This window comes from Berghia stephanieae, chromosome 3 (assembly GCF_034508935.2).
Source record: "Berghia stephanieae isolate SIO BIC M18660-M18661 chromosome 3, UCSD_Bste_1.3, whole genome shotgun sequence".
In the NCBI taxonomy this organism is placed as follows: Eukaryota; Metazoa; Mollusca; class Gastropoda; order Nudibranchia; family Aeolidiidae; genus Berghia; species Berghia stephanieae.
In genome coordinates this window covers 73,613,652-73,629,130 of record NC_088362.1, presented here as the reverse complement: position 1 = coordinate 73,629,130, position 15,479 = coordinate 73,613,652, and the positions used below count along the sequence as shown (strand labels likewise).

At 32.4% G+C, this 15,479-nt stretch overlaps 1 protein-coding gene across 1 annotated transcript; it reads left to right on the top strand.

Annotated features, from left to right (window-relative positions):
* The first annotated feature begins 3,477 nt into the window (after positions 1–3,477).
* LOC144968417 (DNA-directed RNA polymerases I, II, and III subunit RPABC2-like) lies at positions 3,478–15,124 on the top strand. The gene is made up of 5 exons (XM_078906737.1): positions 3,478–3,590; positions 8,878–8,944; positions 11,165–11,292; positions 12,447–12,518; positions 13,393–15,124. Exons 1-5 carry the CDS (start codon positions 3,562–3,564, stop codon positions 13,478–13,480), a joined length of 384 nt encoding a protein of 127 aa, XP_078762863.1. The 5' UTR covers positions 3,478–3,561; the 3' UTR covers positions 13,481–15,124.
* Positions 15,125–15,479: the final 355 nt, after the last annotated feature.

The following is a 15,479-nucleotide window of genomic DNA, read 5'->3' as shown; positions in this document are numbered from 1 at the left end:
TCCACTATACTCTCAAACAATCGCAAGGTACACATTTGTTGTCCATTAGCCCCCAAGCTGAAAATTTCGCTATTTTATCAGACCTGCAAATATGTGAACATCAACGACTACCTTTCGAAACTTTAGAGATGAATTAATATTACTTTATAGATTTATACTTTGGTGGTGTTAATGCAGTTGGGAGTGCAGAATAACACACCGTTTTTAGGTTGTATCTTAATACTTAACACTTTTAATGATTGCCACTCCACTTAAGTACTTAATGGCAATAATAATTTTTTAATAGAAAAAAGGCGAATATATCATGGTACACAAATACTGAATCATTGTGACAATAACTAAGACACACACAAAAAAAAACAAAACAAAACAAAACAAACAGAAAAACAACAAACAAACGTGAAAAACAATTACTGAACATAATGATAAAGTATTATAAAATATGATAGAATATGATAAAAATAATACAAACCAATAAAGTAAATAATCTAATTATAGTATCAAAAATATATCTATTAACATTAATGATAATATCGAAGAATAAAAGTGCTTTTTGTTTTTCAATTACATAAAAAATGAAATGAAATATAAAATATATTTTTTTTAATGTCCAAAACAACCTTCAATGCTTGAGAATAACACACTTCGGTACAGAGCCATTTGGCTAGCTGTGATTATCAATCATGTCTAACGAGAAGAAAATTATTTTACCTTAAATGCTATAGATACTTCTAAATTATTTTTGTCAAAATTTCTATCGCATAACACCAACGCCTGTCTTATAATTTTTAGTAACACAAGCCATACATAATATATCATAATAAGAGATGAAGTGAGTAGAAAAGTGCCAGAAGACAATAGAGAATAAAAATTTTTTCGCGGCGGTGATAATAATAATAATAATAATAATAATAATAATAATAATAATAATAATAAATAATAATAATAATAATAATAATAATATAATAGATATTTATTGTCTATAAATATGGCAATTTGTCATTTAGTTACACTTGTTATAACGTTAAATGATAACTATAACATTGAACAGATATTTCACTTCTACTTATTTTCGCTCTCTCTCTCTCTCTCTCACTCTCTCTATCTATCTATCCATATCTCTCTCTCTCTCTCTCTCTCTCTCTCTCTCTCTCTCTCTCTCTTCCTCTCTTTCTTTCACGCGTGCGATATGGGGGTTTGAACCCGCGACCGTCGTGAAGTTATATGCAGCGGGGTGGCGTATTGACGGCATATGGTGGTGCCATGATTAGAAAAAAATTCTAATACAGTGAACACGGTTAAGAGGAGAGAGCACGACATATTAAAAACTCTCTTTTATGGAAGGGTGAGGGAGGGTCGATGGTTTCTACGAGTGGACAAAACTTACAAAAACAAATAATTCATGAAAACAACAAGCCACAACACTGAAATACAAGTCCCGTATGAAAAGGTCTTTGTAATTATTCTTTGTCCACCATTTAAAGGATTGGATTTGGTAGAAATGCAATCAATATGTTATAAATGTAAATCAAAAGAGAAAAAAAAAACCTATGACAGAAATTACTTACTTTTAGTACTTGTAAAAAAAAATCTGCACTGCGATGTTTCATCTCTGCAAATCTTTTTATAATGTGTTTATTGAAATCTGGAATGGCATCTATTTCAGCTTTGTGAATTGACAGAATCATTAATGAATTTAACCGCTCCTGTTTCATTAAATTTCGCAACAAAAAAAATTCACTCTTTTAAGGGTGCTAAAACAACGTTCAGGAGGTTAAGAAATACGATGGACGTGGTTAAGGTCACTATAGCCTATAGATGTCCATGATTTGTCAGTGTTTGTTGTATCTGTAAAAAGTAGACAATAAAAACAAAAGACTAAACTAACTGTGAGCCATTCATGCCTGTCATACAATGTCACTGAATAAGAGCGTTTTCGAGATTTCCACACCTGTGTTAATTCAAAATCAGTTGGTTGGTGAGGAACTAGTCTTTTTATTTCTAATTTGTCATCTAGTGTCAATCTCCCAAACGGTCGGTGAAGTAAAGAGTCAACTTGATTCATTGCAATTCATTGTTTAACAAAACAAAACTTCAAAGTATATCTCAAATAATGGAAATCAGTGGAATACAATTAATGATTGCACAAATAAAAGGTAGATTCAGATCTTAAAGCATCACAAAGAAAAAAATCACTCCACTTAAGTACTTAAAAATCTAAAAACACACCAAAAGTATAACTGTTGACAGTCTTCGCTTTCTTTCTCTGACTGACACAAATACACACGCACAAACACACACACACACACACACACACACACACATAAATAAACACTCATACACACGTAACCATCAACTCGGCACTACAAGCAAGAAAAAGGTTGGTAAATTCGTCCACAATGCTTCGTTGCAAAGAATTACTTTATTCAATAATCGTGAAAAAGAGGTGGGGGGTTTGATATGTCATATTTTAAAGTTTTATGATGTTTTTCTTTGCTGCTTACAAATAAACTTGACAATGATCAGTGTTTTTGACAGTTAATGTAATATTTTGGATGGCCGAAGTTACCCTACATTGGCAATTGCCTAAAATAAACGTTTTTGAACTTTGAATCTAATTTGGCGCATCCCCCCAGTTCAACGGTGGAGCTCTCAAATCCGCTATTTGAAGATAGTATAATTCGACCTAGTTTCTCGTTCAATCAGCTGTCGCGATACTAATGGATATAGCATTAATTGGAGCTCGGATTGCTTTGCACCACGGTGTTTGATTTAATCACTACTTCGCGCAGTGCGTGACTCGGAATCTTGAATAGAGTGGAGACTAAAAAGGCAGTATGTTGTTGGCGAGTTGGCGAAAGACAGTGGAGTTAAAATCTCAGTTTTATTTTTAATTAAATTATGCTGTTAATGATTTTTAAAAAGATTGGTGCGGTGCCTGGCACCATTCGATCCAATGGCCCCGCGCCAGTGGTTATATGTCATAATATAACTTTTGTGACGACCAAATACAGGACACAAAGCAACGATAACGACATTTTTGGATTTCGCTTTCGCAACGGAGGTGCAGAAAAACGACTTATTAAGATGCACCGTCAACGATGAAGAGAAACACTACATTTGTCTTTACCACTGTCTTGAATCAGTCATTCAGTTATTATTCGAAAGGTTGAGAAGACTTTTTGCGAAACTTTTATAAAATGTTTATTTCTCACTTCTCAGATATGACCACTTTTGTACCAAATCTTCAAAGAGTAAAACGTAATATTTTATTGATTTTTATACATGTTGATGGCTGATATAAGAAGATATTTTAACTTAAAATCTTAAATACCATTTTTGATCTGTGTCATGAAATTCAAGGAATGCTGAAACAACTTTGTATTTTCATTTATAGAGCAGGCATCAACTGTTATTGCTCTTAATTCTTAAATAGTAAAAAATATCTGGCTAATAAAGAGAGACAACTACTTCAGTCGTGAGTACAAAACGAAAGTACTAAATCGGCAGAGTGAAATCAGCGTTGTTAAACAGTGTGTCTATAAAACTTACAAACAAAATATGGACCATGACGAAGTCGAGGGGGATGAGTAAGTTTCTTTTATAAAATATTGGACAACTTTTAAAAACTATCTGACTTAGACTCTAGTAATAGTAAAGCTAAAACGCTGCCAAGTAGAAAAAATCATGCGAGTGGGAGGATTTGGTGGGAGGATTTGATTTGATAATTTTCATTATCCCCAGACGCATATTTGAAACTCCGCTCTTTTAAACAATTATCCACATTCCAGAATATGGAATGTTTCGAGATGCACATAGAAATAAGGAAGGTTAATAAAATATCTATAAAAACATAAAATTAACCAACATTAAAATCAGTTGTTACTATATATACACAATATGCGTCGACTTCGAAGTGGGTGTCATGGCCGAATGGTTTAGTCGTCTGCCCTGGAAGTGTGACCATAATCGACGTTGTGGGTTCGAATCCTGGTAACGTCACTTTTTTGTTTTTTGTTTTTTGTTTTTTTTTTAAATTCCGTCTTCTTTTTACAGAACGTTGAGAGGGATAAATGTCCCATCCATCCTCCCTCCACCTCTTTTTTTATTTTTTTTATTAAACTCTCTCTCTCTCTCTCTCTCTCTCTCTCTCTCTCTCTCTCTCTCTCTCTCTCTCTCTCTCTCGTTTTTTTTTTCTAGTTTCTAGCAAATATATTCGTCCCCATTCCGATCTCAAATAATAATTAAAAAGCAAACAAACAGAAATATTCAGAGAGCGACCAAATGGTCAGATAGAGGAGAAAAAAAAACAACAATTGTTTTAAAAATAAAAACAATTTAAGAAATTCATGCTCAGAAACGGAACATTTACATAAAGGTTTAGCAAACAAAAAACTCTAAGGTTTAGGTCAAAATATAAAAAAAAAAAGAAAAAGAGAGATTTCCCTCGGAGCAGGGAATAGTGTTAATAATAATAATAATAATAATAATAATAATAATAATATTAATAATAATAATAATAATTGTAATATTTGTTATTATTATTACTATTACCATCATAATCATTATTATATTATTATCAATAATATTATTATTTTTATTATTAATACTCTTATTATCATACTATTACTATTATTTTTATTATTATTATTATTATTAGTAGTAGTAGTAGTAGTATTATTATTATTATTATTATTATTATTATTATTATTATTATTATTATTATTATTATTATTATTATTATTATTGTCATTTGACCAAAACAAAAAAACAATAATAGATCTAGAGCAAATTAAATAATGAAATAATATTATCGGAGAAATAAAAAATTCTACTGATTAAAAAAACTCTTGCTCGGAACTCGGAACAAAAGTGAAAACAATGAAAATCAATTGGGAAGAAAGAAAGAAAAAGTAAAAAAAAAAAAATGTGGTGGGGGGGGGGGGGGGGGGGGGGGGCGGTCGCGACTGGTTCGAATCTGTGCAGCTAAAAGGAGTAAAATGAAAGGTGGCCTAACCCACTGAGCTGCCTATCCACACCGCTATCGGAATATCTTAAATTCATATATGAGCTAAACATATTTCCATCATTTTTTGCTTCCTTGTTTTGGTAGTTATTTTCATCTCTGATTCGAATAAAAATATGTTGTTGAATCTAGTTTTGTGGACGTGTGATACTAATTTGTATTGTCTTGTGCGAAGCAGACAGGAAAATAACAGGTGTCGGTTTTGGGCTTTGGGGCGAACAACACCATGGCCTAGGAATTCGTCTGCGAAATAAAAATTATTCCCGGTCGTCCCCAAAATTGTGGCCAGAATGAGCAAATTATAGAAACAAGAGATGATCAATAAAGTTAACAGGTAGGTAGGTAATGAAAATTTAAATGGTTGGTGGACTATGAACAGATTTGATGATTAACAACTTTCTTCCTGGTTGAAAATAAAAAGTCGAATTGCCAGTTTGACGTTTTCAGATCAAAGTAACAAAAGAAATTTCATTGATCCATTTCCTTTAAAATATTTTTTTTAAAAAGAGCTGGATTTGACATTTGATCACTATTTACTTTCATCTTGTGTTAAATATCGCTTGGTATATTAACTGTTTTGGGACACAACCACTAGTATTTTTTCCAGAATATTTGTTATTTTTCACGCCTAGTTTGGCATTTTGCATATAATCTTTCTGCCCACTTGCTACATGCGTCTGGGGATAACTATCCCCAGACAGGTGTCTGGGGATAACAAAAATTTGTTATCCCCAGACACCTGTCTGGGGATAACGAATTTTCATTATCCCCAGACAGGCGTCTGGGAATAATGACAGCCTTGTCAAAAGTCAATCCCATTGAATTATGAAGCGGTATCACAGTGATCAGTAGCAACGGGAAGCCTTCCGTAAGCTCCCCTCGCACTTATGTTCTGCCTATAGCACACACACACACGCAAAAGGGGGGGGGGTGAAAGAAAAGGTCATAATATATGATATAAATATAAGTTACAGTTACTGTGCACCAAGCTCAACAATGTAGGGAGTTTAACTTTAACAAAAATTCTAAATGTAACTCACACACTTGAAACCAATGTCATATGAAAGAGCTGGCAACACTGATTACAGAACAGTTTGAATTTTGTTTCTATCTTGATTAGAAATGTAGAGTTACGGCAGTTCAAAGTCTGAAATTTCAGTCTGATTTTTACAACCCCAAAATTAACATTGGAAATTAGTGACTGAAATCGCTTGCCGTTAATAAAACATGGTTAAAACAGTCAATATGGAGTTCTTATTAACAGATTATGATTATATACCAGAGTGTTCGTCTTATCGATGACAATGCATTTACATTATTAAAGAGGAAGATACTCATTTCAAAATCACACATTTTTATTACACATTATGACGCAACTGTTACTAGGCAGTTTAGTGAGCAGCAGCAGTGGCAGTCAAATTTTGACCCAACTCGCCCATAGGAAAGTTGTGACTGGAAATTGCCGTTCGCGTTTTGGGGGGTTCAATTAAAGATGCATAACTTCGTTATAAAGAGGAATATCGCAGATATTTTGGTATCATTATTTTGGTCTTTCAATTTCCTTTTAAATGGTGCCAATTAAGGAAAAATCCATTAATAATTCCAGAAGTTATATGAAGTTAAAATTTGGCAATTTTCAAATGCATTTATTTTTTTATTTACCGCGTGTGTTTTTAAAATTTAAACGCTTGTTTTTAGAATAACATCTAAACTTTGTTCATGCCAAATTTCAGGGCTCTATATCGATGCGCAGACACCTTTTAACTCTGCGCCGAAATGCCATGTTTACATTATCTTCTCATCATGGCTGCCGGGCGATATCGATATATTAAATTTAGTTATGTATTATGTTAAATTTAGTCCATAATATTTTCAGTACTATTATTTACTATGTTTTTATTTTGAATACATACTTTCCAACTTTGTTTATGGGCATTTTATAGTTTTTGTTTTAAAAGTTCGTATATTTCTTTTCTTTGTGAAATCCGATATTAATAATATCGATATTTTAAAAATACCAATTGCTTTGATTTTAATTTATTTTGCCATCAAGTTTTTTTCTCATATGTTTAGATATGTTTATTAGCCTATCATTTTGTATCCATATTCCAAAGGCCTTAGCCTTAATAATTATTATGGTAAGAAGTCATACTAGTTATAAATTTTGACAACCCTACACATTGAGAGAGAAGGGGAGGTTGGGGGGGGGGGAGGGGAATAAAATTATATTAATTGTCAGTTCAAATGATGTAATAGCAATAAACCCAAAGTGGTTCAGCAGAATTTTTTAAAGTATTAAAAGCCAGAACTTTCCTTCTAATTATAATAAGGAATCTGTTTCAATTTATTTGAACTTTTTCAATCTACCATTTTATTTATATGCAATTAAATTGCCATAGGTAAAAATAAACTCATTATGTCATTACACAACATGTTTATATCTTTTCATTTAAATACTCTCAAACCCTTTTTTATTCTCTATGTATTAATTAAAAGAGGGTAATTATTTGCAATTGTTTCAGTGAGATATTGGGGATAAATCCAAAAATGATATCTAGAGCAAATTCTTTCTTACGTCTAGCCGAGTTTTTGATTATGTAACATTTGCGTCATATTATGTAATAATGTGTTAATTTGAAATGTTTATCTTCCTCTTTATTAATGTAAATGCATTGTCCTCGATAAGACGAACATTTTGGTATACAATATATGATGAGAACTCCATATTGACTGTTTTAACCATTTTTTATTAAGATCACGCGTTTTCGGTCACAACTTTGCAATGGTAATTTTGGGGTAAAAATCGGTCTGAAATTTCAGACTTTGAACTGCCGTACCTACATTTCTAATCAAGATAGAAACAAAATTCAAACTGTTTTGTAATCTGTGTTGCCAGCTCTTTCATATGATATTGGTTTCAAGTGTGTGAGGTACATTTAGAATTTCTATTAAACTCCCTACTGTTACATAATTTGATAATTGGCTAGACACTTTTTTTTGATTTATCCACCAATATCTCACTGAAACAATGCTAATAATTGCCCTCTTTGATTTAATACATAGAATAAAGAAGAGTTTGAGACAGTATTTAAATGAAAAGATATATAAACATGTTGCATAATGATATTATGAGTTTATTTTTACCTCTGGCAATTTAATTGCATAAATAAAATGGCAGAATGAAAAAATTCAAATAAATTGAAACGGATTCATACAAAGGCAGTTTGTCTTTTTAATTAGAAGGAAAGTTCTGGCTTTCAATACTTTTATCAATTCTGCTAACCACTTTGGGTTTATTGCTATTACTATTACATCATTTGAACGGTCAATTAATAATAAAAAAACAAAACCCTTCTAATGAGTCTAATATCTTACATGACAGTCCGAAGCCCGTAGAATACTCAAGAGGGGAAGGTCCTATATGAATGGCACATGAAAACTAGTGCATATATGCCATTTTTAGCTTCTCCGCTTAATCGACACACTAACCTGAACTCCTGAGGATGTACGATTAAGTGGAGTCGACTGTACATTCTTTACATCTGATCATGGTGAGTGAATGTAAGTAACAAGCCTTTTCCAAAGATTCGACTTTGTGTCGCTCAAAGCGGGGCTCAAACATGGGGCCCACCAGTCCAAAGATGAGTGTCTACCACAAAACGACATAATCGCAATAAAGTTGAGCATGGATTTAATAAAAAACCTTGGGAAGACAAAATTTATCTTTTTACAAAATCAGCAATTCCAATTTGAGGGGTGGCGGGGGGGTAGTGGGATGCAAGCATTATTTGTTATTTCCATTAGTTCATAATAATCATGCTCAACTGTATATATATTTTTTAACTCCCCAGTTTTGAAGATGTTCCAGATGTTGATGATGATGATGAAGCATTAGATGAACCTATAGCTAATGAAGGGGTATGTCTTAAATCTAATCAACATTCCTTTTTCATTTAAGAGTAATCTTTAAATGTTATGAGGTTTATTACAACGTCTTAGCTTGACTGTTCTCATCTTTTGAGGACAGATATTCATTAATGTTCATTCAATAATTTGAATTTTACCCACATGCAGCCAGAAACTAGATATTGTTTCATTTAAGTAAGAGCATAGGGTCTTGGCAACTTGGAATGAAAGCTATCCCGGTATTTATTTTGGATTTCTGATTTTTTTTCTTATATCCTGTGCTGGGATATTTTTTCTCTGACCTGGGATCGGCTGGGAGAAAATAGCAAAATAATTCATGATATTAAATTGTCATGCTTTGAATCACTTTACATTTAGGAATTTGGACTTTACCATGGCAATGCTCCTGACCCCTGTTTACATCACTTCCCTTTTGGTTATATTAATGTGGTAGAGAAAAACAGTGATATTTTTTATTTACATTATTTTTTATTTTATTCATTCAATCTGTTATTATATTTTATAGTTTTTTGTTATTTGCTGAAAGAAAACCCAAAATGTAATTCTGTTTATTTGTATAGATCTATCAGTATCACTGTGACCGAGGTAACATGTTGATATAAGCATTATGCCATTATTATTGAAGAACAATAAAAAAATAAAGGGAAACCAATCACAGCTCTAATTCATTAGATATTATATTATGAGGGCTCTTATTAGGGATGATTATGAAATAAGGATGTTCCTGTCTTTAAGTCAGTGGATTTAAAGAGGACTTTGGCTTTTTGTATAGTGCAACTTTCATGTAATGGTGACCAGTTTAGGCTCTTGTGTATCTGAATGATGTTTTCAGTCCTCCTGTGGTTGTTACAAACAAACCTACATGCTTTGTTTTGAACTTTCTCGAGCTGGATTATCTGCTTTTTACTCTTAGGGCCCCAAATGCATGCACTATAATCTAAAATTGATAGTACGAAGACTTTATAGCAGGTTTCTCTGATGTTCTATGGACAACTTTGTACATTTCTTCTTAAAAATCCAAGTTTTGTATTAGCCTCTTTACAAACTTTATCGATGTGGTGCTGTCAAAAGTTAATCCAGGATATTCTGATTTTTTTCTTCATGTATATAATAATCTGAACTTATTATTTTCTTTTTGTTAATTATACAAATTAGCTGGCATTTCCCATTCTTTCTCCCATGATTGTACTTTCCAGATCTTCTTGAAGTATATTGCAATCTCTTGATGTTTGAATTTCCCTATAAAGAAGGCTATCGTCCGCAAAAAGTCAAATTTTTTATCCTTTTGATACTTTACTTGGCATATCATTGAAGTAAATAAAAAAAAAAAAGAAGTGGGCTTAAAACTGTTCCTTGAGGTACACCTGACAGACTGGAAGTGATGATATTTTGTTCTCAACCATGACTCTTTGGGATCGCATCAAAAGAAATGATTTAGTCCATGCGTGGGTAGTTTTTGAGATAGTGATCAAGCTTGTTCAAGAGGCTTTGGTGGTGTACTTTATCAAATGCTTTGCAGAAATCCAGTAGAATGGCATCTGTCTGGCCTCCTTTATTAATTGTATTAGCAAAATTATCACAAGTCATGATCAGTTGTGACACGCATGAATGCTGTTTGCAAAAGCCATGTTAGAAATCAGTCAGCATGTCGTGGTTATCAAGGGGTTTAATGATATTGCTGCATGCTACGTGTTCCAACAGTTTACATAATATTGATGTGAGAGATACTGGTCTTTAGTTTTCAGCATTGTGTTTTCACCCTTTTTGAATATCGGTGTAATGTGGGCATCTTTCTTCAGGAATTTGACTTTGGTCCAAGGAGACTTGGTAGAGGAATGTATATGTTGTTGCTATGTTATCCTTGCTGTGTTTTTGATACAATTTGTGTATGTCAAATTGATTAGAAATTGCCTTTTTGACAAAATAGATTGATACATTTCAATCCATGTATGACAAAACCGAAAAGACATGTAATTCTTTGTTCTCTTTTTTTTCTTCATAAAATATTACGCATTCTACATTTAAGGAAATTTGACCATGTCCCAATAACAGGTTGTACTCTCGATCAGTGGTCCTCAATCTTTTGCACAAATGGACCTAATGGACTGGTCAAAGTTAAAACAAAATTTCATGGACCGATATATATATTTATGTATATATATATATATATATATTTTTTTTTTTTTTTTTTTTAATTGTATTTATTTAAAGGGAGAAAGAATTGAAGTAATTACAGAAGGAGCAGCTGGACAAGTAGAGGCTCAGAAACGCATCACAACAAAGTACATGACCAAATATGAAAGAGCAAGGGTCTTAGGAACAAGAGCATTGCAGATTGCGTAAGTTAAATAAAAAAACTATTGTTTAAGTTTGGTGTTTTGGAAAATACAGTCCAGTGTGCATCCAACAAAGATGTATTCATTTTCAGTAAAATGTGAATGATATCTCCTTGTTTTCCCCAAAGTAATATTTGTTTTCATTTCTGTCCATTAATTCCCAAAATTTCACTTTCACATTAAAAAAAAAATGCATAATGATGCATACTATATGGTATCAAAGTTGTATATGATATGGAGAGTTACCAATGGGAATAATTGCATTTGGTGAGCAATATATAAGCATTAATTCCAACTGATCGGTAACCTATCTGGTGAAATTGTAACATCTGTCCAGTGATCAGATGGTTTAAGATGAATTCTCTAAAGAGCCTAAATGCTGGTTGCAATCATAGCTCAATTACAGAATTCTTTTCACCAAAGTGACAACCCTCCTCAAAACCAACATTATCCCCTATGTCAAATTTCTCCAGAATGTTAAAATTGAGTGTTTTTATTCCATTTTTACCTGATGAATTATTATAATGAGAATAGATGGAATTAAAGAAAAGAAAGGGGCAGCATGGCTCAGTGGTATGGTCTTTGTTTCGTACCCAGAAGGTACAGAGTTCGATAACCCGCTGCTGCGCTGCATGGCCTTTAGCAAGTCACCTGGCCTTCACTCAATTTTCAGCGCTGCATTGCGACTGACGCCTGGGTTATTCCAGTCTTCCCTTGGAATAGATCCTAGAGAAAAATTTTCCCTATGGGATGAATAAAGGGAATTATATTTTTATTTAATTTATTTTTAAAAAAAACAAACCAAACACACACCACTATGACGGGTAACGATGCAGCAACATCACATGCTGTTGTGCGATCATGACTAATCAACAAAGGGAAATGACATGAATTTTAATTCATGGAGCTCTTTGGATTATGTGTACTTTGAACACAAGCATGCCTAAGTAACCTCCCAATGACAATGCTTAAGGGCAGCATGAACTGTATATTGATTATTTTTTTTATTTTTAAAACTAAGATAAGCTGGCGTCTATTGGCTAAACAAAACTAAAATAGAAGAAAAAAAATGGAAACAAGCACAGTGATAATAAGATAACATTTTTTGAATTTCAGTGTTACCATCTTGTTGTATTCCCTTTATTGAATTTTTTCAGAATGTGTGCTCCTGTAATGGTTGAGCTGGAGGGGGAAACAGATCCTTTGGCCATTGCTATGAAAGAATTGAAGTGAGTAGTAAAGACTGAAATGGATTCTTTTGTAAAACCCTGTCACAGAATGATGTTACCTTTACTCGGCTCATTGTTATCATAATCTTTAGTCTGCCAGAGATGTGATTATTATTCACTAAATTATCTCTACTAGACTAAGCGTTGAAGGTTACACAAAAAATTTGTGTTGGGTACAATTTTTGTAGTGCACAATTTACTTAACTGCATATCATCAATACCACTGCATATTTGGCAGTGATAATAATGATGATTATGATTTTAATGTTGATTAATAGTAATAATTAATACATAATATTTTAAACATTTCATTATTAGCTTAAAATCAATAGGTGGTAGAATTGAAAGTGTCAGTGTTTCGTCATGCTGTTGCTACATTTTTTAATGAAGGTTTTTCCTCCACCAAATTTACCAATACATCCAAAGGATTTGCAGCAAAACCCACAGGGACATCAGGCATCAGTTTAAGCATTGCCCTCTGTATCTTGTTGTGGCCACGACTTGGTAATACAGAGAATTTCTCCATTATTTGTTGTTACAAATCCACATGCACATCATTCTTCTTGCGTATTGAACAGGCTTTTAAATAAGCTATGTTCATATTATTTTCAGTAGGTTGCCCTACCTTCGATTAGACTGTTATGTAAGTAGGTTGGGGTCGTGACAGTTGGTAATAGTGGGGGCGACGTGGTCTGCAGCCACTGAACACTGGTATCGCCTTTATTTTCTTGTTCCCCCTCATTTATATGATTGCGACTAAAAAAGAAAAAGAAAAACTTGCATTCCAGTAAATTCATGGTAAATTTGGTTTCAATATTTGTCACTATCTCTACGTAATACAAAATATATCTTATCCTTTTTTATTCAAACACAGGGCAAGAAAGATTCCGTTCATCATTAGGCGGTATTTGCCAGATGGGAGTTATGAGGACTGGACCCTCAATGAACTTCTTATTGACTGACATTGGTGTGTCATTATCATCATCATCCTCAACTATTTCATTGTAATTATTCATTGCAATCATGGACATTTTCCCATTATATTATTGTGCGACTTCAATATGTTGTTAGTTGGTCCTAAATATGTTTTCTGCTATTTCTAGCATCTGCAAGAAAATTGCAAATATGTTGTTTATTGCTAGTTTTATTAGATGATAGGTAAACAATTAGAATTTACATAACAGAGTTGAAATTAGGCTAGAAATGCATCGCCTTACAATAATATACTGAGAAAGCATGTGACTAGATTCTGTCTTAGTTGCATTTTAGATTTTGTTTTATAATCTGTAAACTATGATTTTGAAATTTCACCTGTATCATCCAATTGGGAGGAGAGGGTCAACAATTTTTACCACATTGTATACACTCAAACATGGTTTCTTCAAACTCATATTAGTATGTCCCAAATATTTTCCTTAGTTATCCGTACACGGGTTCCTGGAACAACTGTTTTTGTATGTCCCGAGAGGATTGAAGAAAATGTGGTCTAGTATTTTATTATGAGAAGCAGCAATGACAAACTTCACTCTTGATCCTGAAAATTTATACGTATATAAATGGAGTTTGAGTCAATGGTTTATATGTCATATTTATAAGCCAACAATGTTAATAATTTTCCTCGGAATTCTGGGATTTTCTCAGAAATTTTCTGCTGGTTTTGCCGTGTCAAACATTATTTTTCAAAACATAAGTTATATCTCTAATTATAAAAAGGAATGTACATGTGTAGTTGTAATATATTATACGATTCTTTCATGTTTGTATTTATTAAATGAGTTATTTTTATCGTGTCCATAACACTGCAAGCTTACGAGTATGTGTTATTGCAAGATAAAAATATAACAATTTTAATAAATACAACGAAATGAAAGAATACGTTTATTCCACTCCCTCCAAGTAAGATTACTAGATATTTTGTGACCAAATCCTATGGTATTAGTACTTCTATTCACCATAATCTGTATTTTTCTCCAGCTGCTTGAAGTACAATTTAATCCAAAAAATAAAAATGTTAGATTTGTATTCATGCGCACCAAAAGATTATTTATAATTGCCAATCAGTCTTTTGCACCATATAAAATGTGCAAAAATATTCTGCTATCATTTTATAAAATTTTTATTCAACCATTCAAAGCATTATTTAAATGATTACATATTTACTAAGAAATGGTAGAGTTTTCCAATGAGAGGGATGGCATAATACATATTACGTTACTATGTAATTTTAAATTTGGTTTTAGTTAGACTGATGGACTGATATATACTTTCTTTCTTTTTGACAAATTGTCATTATCGTCACTGAGATAAATAATAACCATTTTAAAAATTGAAATTTTCTTATAATAATAATTTTTTAATCGTTTTTGTGATGAAACATTTTGACATCTGGATAGGAAAAAAATACAAATTATTGTCAAAGAAACTATGATGTATTATTTGTAAGTTGATGGAAACTTTTGTGAGGTCAGATATAATTTTGTTAGACAAACAAGCCAACTAACAAAATCCTATTTGTATTATTTTCTCTGATGATTTCTCTTGGCTAGCTTAACATATTTTGATGGCACAGTAACATAATCATTTTCAAATAAATTCATGAAATGTTACATGAGATTTGTCCATTCTTTTATTTTTTTTAATTGCTTGAATTTGCCTGAAATATGATTTACACGGGGTTGACATGGCTCAAGCATATGGTAATGAGTTCAATTCTCCCCACTTCTCTCGAGCAAGTTACATTGCTTTAACTCACTTAGTTGCTGATGATGTCTAGTTTAATCTAGTCTTTTCATAAAATAAAAAATTCACTTAGGAGATTAATAAAAGAAATTTAAATTATTTAATTTTCATATCTCTTTTCCCCGTTAAACATGCACATTTTATTATTCCTGCTGACCCCAGGCTCCAAATGTGCAGGATAAAAAAAGGAACCAAGATTTTAATTTAATCTAATTTAATGCG

Coding starts and splice junctions, on each gene's coding strand:
- LOC144968417 (XM_078906737.1), top strand. CDS start 3,562: ATGGACCATGACGAAGTCGAGGGGGATGA. Junction 3,591..8,877: donor GACGAAGTCGAGGGGGATGA/GTAAGTTTCTTT, acceptor TTAACTCCCCAG/TTTTGAAGATGTTCCAGATG. Junction 12,519..13,392: donor ATTGCTATGAAAGAATTGAA/GTGAGTAGTAAA, acceptor ATTCAAACACAG/GGCAAGAAAGATTCCGTTCA.